General features: G+C 35.8%; 1 protein-coding gene across 1 annotated transcript; it reads left to right on the forward strand.

Moving 5' to 3' along the window:
* The first annotated feature begins 833 nt into the window (after positions 1–833).
* Positions 834–4,305, forward strand: LOC114756443 (uncharacterized). The gene is made up of 4 exons (XM_028945391.1): positions 834–878; positions 1,678–1,751; positions 3,323–3,376; positions 3,457–4,305. Exons 1-4 carry the CDS (start codon positions 834–836, stop codon positions 3,755–3,757), a joined length of 474 nt encoding a protein of 157 aa, XP_028801224.1. The 3' UTR covers positions 3,758–4,305.
* Positions 4,306–5,398: the final 1,093 nt, after the last annotated feature.

The raw sequence follows: 5,398 nt of genomic DNA on the forward strand, positions 1-5,398 counted from the left end.
TGAAGGCTTTACCATCTGCTACTTTAACAGAGATGTTCATAGGACACGGTCTAATGTGAGTCAAAAGCTGTTGGTTGTCGGTCATATGATCGGTTGCCCCTAAATCCACAATCCATAATCTTGAATGATGTATGTTAGGTTTTAGTGCCATAATAGTAATAACTATATGGGCAATATACCCAGCTGCAAGGGTGGTCTCTCTTGAGTCATGTTTTTCTAGAAACTTCCTGAGTAAGTCTAATTCTTCTCTACTAAATTCTGGTTCATTCTTGCTGTCAACAATTCCAGAATAGCCTCGACCATCTTGTCTTTCCTTTTTCAAGGGCTTGCCATGCAATTTCCAGCATGTCTCCCTCATGTGCTCTTTTTTTCTGCAGTGATCACACCATTTGTTTTGTCTTTGAGTCATCTTGATAGGCTCCTTTTGATGCAAGAGCATTTGGCTGGTTGGATTCTGTTGTTAAGTCAGTGGAAGTGAGCTTCTTTTTGCTTTCTTCATTCCTCACAGTAAAGAATACTTCCCTTAGAGGTGGCAGGGAGTCAAGTCTCATAATTCTTCCCCTTTTTTCTTCTTTTATTTTTGCATATAGGGCAGCATCTCATACATATTAAGTTGTTGCCATTGAACAACCAAGTCAGTGTAGTACTAAGTTACAGAGAGATTACCTTTCTTGAAATCATAGAAAAATCTCTCAATTTCCAAAATGGCAGCTTTGTTTTTAAGTCCAATGAACATGTCTCTTGCTGTGTCCCATACTTCCTTAGCAGTTTAGAAGAATGTAAAGTAAGCACTAATTTCAGTTGTCATAGAATTGATTAGCCAAGCTTGCACCATGGAGTTTTCAGCTTCCCATGCAGCATATTTTTCATTGGTCCTAGTAGGTTTCTGGATTAATCCAATCAGGTAGCCATACTTGCCTTTTTCCCATGATATATAGTCGCACACTAGAGGATCATTGCATGTAGTTTTCACCATTTAACTGGTGGATGGTAATTGATGTGGGGTTGGAGTCAGTTTGGCTCTGGTGACTAGTGGAACTAGACGCCTCTGCTACCAGTACCAATAGGTGCCCTATCGGAACTCTAGGGTTGTTCTGCACCTCATCGTTGAACCCTATGCCAAACCTAATCATCTTTGCTCTAATACCATAAAGAATCTCTTTGATTCTGAATTGTATTATTCGAATGAGCTAACAGGATTAAATAAATACAAATCTCCTCAGCCAGAGAGGTTATTAGGCCACTGATCTAGGGATCTGGCCAAGGTATTAGGGATCCAGAATATAATTCAAAATACAATTAAATTAGAATCATAATCTAGCTCATAAATAGAAATAAGTTTACAGAATAAAATCTGTCATGGGATTAGGGTTTTTTAGGCCCATGGCCCATTAGACTGAGTTGCCAACACATAGGAAATAACTTTATTAGGCTCATGGTAATTTAGGCTCAACACCTCAGGTTACCCACCCCCACCATAAACCTTGCCCATAATTCTTAAGACGCATAACCATTTTCCATAGCTTTTTTATTATTAATATGGATGGCCCGTATATATAATGTGCCAGGATGTTGTATCGCTTATGCTTTTTCCAAAACTACAAATGATAAAATAATAAATTATCATTTTATTATACTTGATTTGTCTTGATAATCCCATGCCTTATTTCAATGTAGTTACAAGATGCTGGATGCTGGACAGATGCTGCAACCTTAGCTTCAAGTCACTTAAATGGATCTGATTATGCAAGGTTCATGCTCTTTCTTGAACTGTAGAAAGGAGATTTTTTTCATCAACATAATTAATTTTTTGTTTCACTGTCAACACTATATTTGTTGCATAACTTCTTATTCTCTTTCTGAATAAAAAATAATTAAATAAATCTCACACCACTTGATATCAAATCAGTGAATCACGCATATAATATAATACACACTGTCTAATTTCTCGAAGAATTTGTGTGCTACACTTTTGTTTCGCACTTTTTGCCTAATAATCATTTTTGTGCCTGACTTGTGAGGTCGGAGATTCTGTGAAATGAGAGATCAAAGGATAACCATTTATGGGAAATGTCATCTTCATATTTTGACCTACACAAACCTATTATTTATTTTTTATTTTTCAGGACAAGACGTGAAACTCTACCCATTAGAGCCCCTAATTTGCAGTTAATCATACAACCTCTATACAGCTAGCAATACATCCATATCGTACATGTAGACTGGTATTCATTCTGTGCATCAATTCTAACTCTCCTGAGGCATGCTGCACCAGGCTTATTACAAAAATAGGCGATCTAAGGAACCTTAATGACATGGTGTGATTATTTGCTTGCTGATCTTTTGTAATTGACAAATCCCTTTTTTTAATGCATTCAAAAATTACCTCTTTATAATGCCAGTCATTTTCAATGTGTTTGGACGTCTCTTAAAAGGTATCAGTTTGAGGCAATATTTGGAGTTGCCTTACTGTCCTCAAATTTGTTCCATCCTGCTTATTTTTGAAAACTCAATTCTCCTAGTAGTTGTCTATTAGCAGAAATACCAACCAACTTATTTTGCATATATAAGGGCAAAATGAGTTTAGTCTCCTAAAGTTTCCATGAATTTTGTTGATACCTGTAGTTTGTTTCTATATGGATTGGTGCAGATGGTTTTATCCTGTTAAAGTGTTCATTCTCTATTTTAAAACCTTTTCTAATATATAAGAAAATTGAATTTTTGGTCCTCAGTTTCCATCAATTTTGTTAGCAGTCCCTATAGTTTGTTTTCTTAGGGATCAATACCTAAAGTTTTATCCTGTTGAAGAGTTCATCCTCATTTTTTAAACATCTGCTCATGTGTCAAATGGCATTGATGTGGCTTCAACAACGTGATCTTTGTTTGATTTGGCTGCACACAGTTCAAATAAGTTAAGTAGGATTTTTTTAAATAAATATTGTGAAGGCAAACAAAGTAAACAGCTTAAAGCTAATGGGATTTCATTTGTTTCAGACCAAATGTAGCTCAAATCTTTGTTTGAGAAGGTGTTGTTTTAGGTGAAAAATGCATTGCTGTTCACATTTACTGCAAAATAAATGCCTAGATGTGGGGTTGTGACAATAGTGTGCTGAATGATCAGCTTCAATCGCTTCATACCAAGTTACTGCAAAACGATGATAATGTGCTAACCAATCTTGAGATGATTGTTTCTACCCATAAATCAGTCTTGGAGGTTGCTCCATTATTATTATTTTTTTTCCTCGTTCTTGTGGAGAAATATGTTGACCAAATTGTGTCATAATTGACTTAGAGCCTTATCTTTAATGTCGGGTTCATGCAGGGTGTTGCAAAGGTGGGCTGGACAAGTTCATCGCAATGAACATAATATATGGAGGTATGATCACTTTTCTGTTCTCTTTTCATCTTCTCCCTCGCTACAATCACTTAGTTCGAGCTTGTGATGGCTCATTGCAGGGCTCTGATTTTGTATGTTGCTGGCGGTGCACTGCAAGAGGCATTGGCAGTACTTCGTGATGCACAACTACCTGACACAGCTGCAATGTTCATTCTCGCTTGCCGTGAAATCCATGCAGAGTTAGTTTCGAAGTTAGGTAATCCTGACGATGAATCAAATTCTTCCATCCATGGTAAGGTACCACACTTGCCAGGGTTAGATCCTCAGAATGACGATGTCATTGCTGTTGGTGAATACTATGGGCAGTATCAACGAAAATTAGTGCACCTATGCATGGATTCGCAGCCATTCTCAGACTAAATACAGAGTTTCATGACATGGGTTCAATTCTTTCAATTTATATATTCTTGATGGCATTATTCAAAACGAGAGCAAAGTTCTAGTTTGACTCTCATGTCAGTCCTGTTCATCCTTTAGGTCAAAGGATCAGAAGCTTTCAGTACATTGTCATTGCTGTAAGTGTATGCTGGAGAAACTTGGAGAGGCAATATATCAGTTTTGATTAAACATTTCTGATTGATTGCTGAGAAAACGTTGTCCTGAAAGTTTTTCCCCCCTCGATGATTCAAGCTCTTGGGTCGATTATACTATTACAGCTGGTGTGTAAATTTGTGTCAACAACAAATTGTTTGTAACCTTGCTGTTTTGATAGGATGAGTTGAAGAGGTTGGATATGCGGCTCGAGAGTAGTGTGCTATTATGATGATTAAATAGGACCTACTTCACTGCTGTTGAAAAAGTGAAGTTTTTTTTTTTTTTAATTCTTCAGTTCTTACCACTGTTTTCCAAGAATCGTTACACTTCTGGGTACTCTTAATGAATCAAATGGTCGAACTTTATCCTGATGATGCTGGTCCAGCAATAGCTTCCCATTTCCACTCGTATTACCATTCTCTGGGTAACCTTAATGAAGCAAATGGTCAAACATTAGATGTGTGGTTATTCAAATATATGGTCACCACAACATTACTCCATGTTCATGAGAGATTGATATTGTTATATTTGTTTGGCATTTCCACAATCATTAGAGTAATTTTATGAAAGCTATAAAAAAATTCTTGGTATTTATTTTCTTAATTTTATGAAACCAAAGTTCTTGCAAATTTCCTTGTGCTTGCTGCTTTTCCCTTTGTCTTGTGGAAATTGAAATTACTGGTAAATGATTTGTGGTGATTGTAATTATGGTGAATTTTGTAGTGACTAATGTAAGTCGGTGAAATTGAGCCGAAGTCCAGGGGGTTTTGTTTCTACTCCTCCTGTAGTCGAATTTTGTGGCTATATTTGATTAGGTTTGAATTAAGCTAGATGAGAATGTGTAGGGTTCAGGTTTATATTCTATGATGCCGATATGCTGTCTAATTTTGTTTAGGCAGAGTAGTAAACATGTAAGAGTAAATATGTCAGGATTTTTAAAGAGGGATATGTTTGAAAATAGGCGATGCGTTTGACTGACTGTTTAGTGCGTTGTTACTTAGTATGAAAATGGGGCAAAAAGGCCTAGAAAACATTTATTTTTTAAGTTGTTGCCATGCTGAATTTAGTTTAAATACTAGTTATTAACAAAGCTTAAAGAGTCAGCTAACAAAAAAAGGGGGGGAAAAAACAGCTTAAAGAGGAATTTATATGTGAAAGCAGGTCGTTGATGACTCATTGACTAAATGGTTAATTATTCCTTAGCTTCCACTAACTAAAATTTTGATGAAATTTAAAAATCAAGGCACAATGCCTCTTGCCTAAAAAAAATAATAATTTTAATTAAATTAAATTAATAAAGAAATTAAAAAAATGTAAACTTAAACCTTAACCCAAAAAAACAAAAACGAGTAACTCGTATTCCCTTAATTTAAATTTTTGATTATGCTTTGGAGTTTTTAATTGAATCCCCTTGGTGATGTGTAACCTTCTTACAACAAATCTTGAAAAGGACATAGTGAAAAATGA

Source organism: Neltuma alba, unplaced genomic scaffold (genome assembly GCF_004799145.2).
Source record: "Neltuma alba isolate B1F8T4 unplaced genomic scaffold, ASM479914v2 tig00010412_pilon, whole genome shotgun sequence".
NCBI classification, from domain to species: Eukaryota; Viridiplantae; Streptophyta; class Magnoliopsida; order Fabales; family Fabaceae; genus Neltuma; species Neltuma alba.

Excerpts from the sequence above, each read along its gene's own strand:
- LOC114756443 (XM_028945391.1), top strand. The coding sequence starts at position 834 with ATGGAGTTTTCAGCTTCCCATGCAGCATATTTTTCATTGGTCCTA. Across the intron at positions 879-1,677 it reads CATATTTTTCATTGGTCCTA|TTACAAGATGCTGGATGCTG; the intron begins GTAGGTTTCTGG and ends ATTTCAATGTAG. Across the intron at positions 1,752-3,322 it reads AATGGATCTGATTATGCAAG|GGTGTTGCAAAGGTGGGCTG; the intron begins GTTCATGCTCTT and ends GGGTTCATGCAG.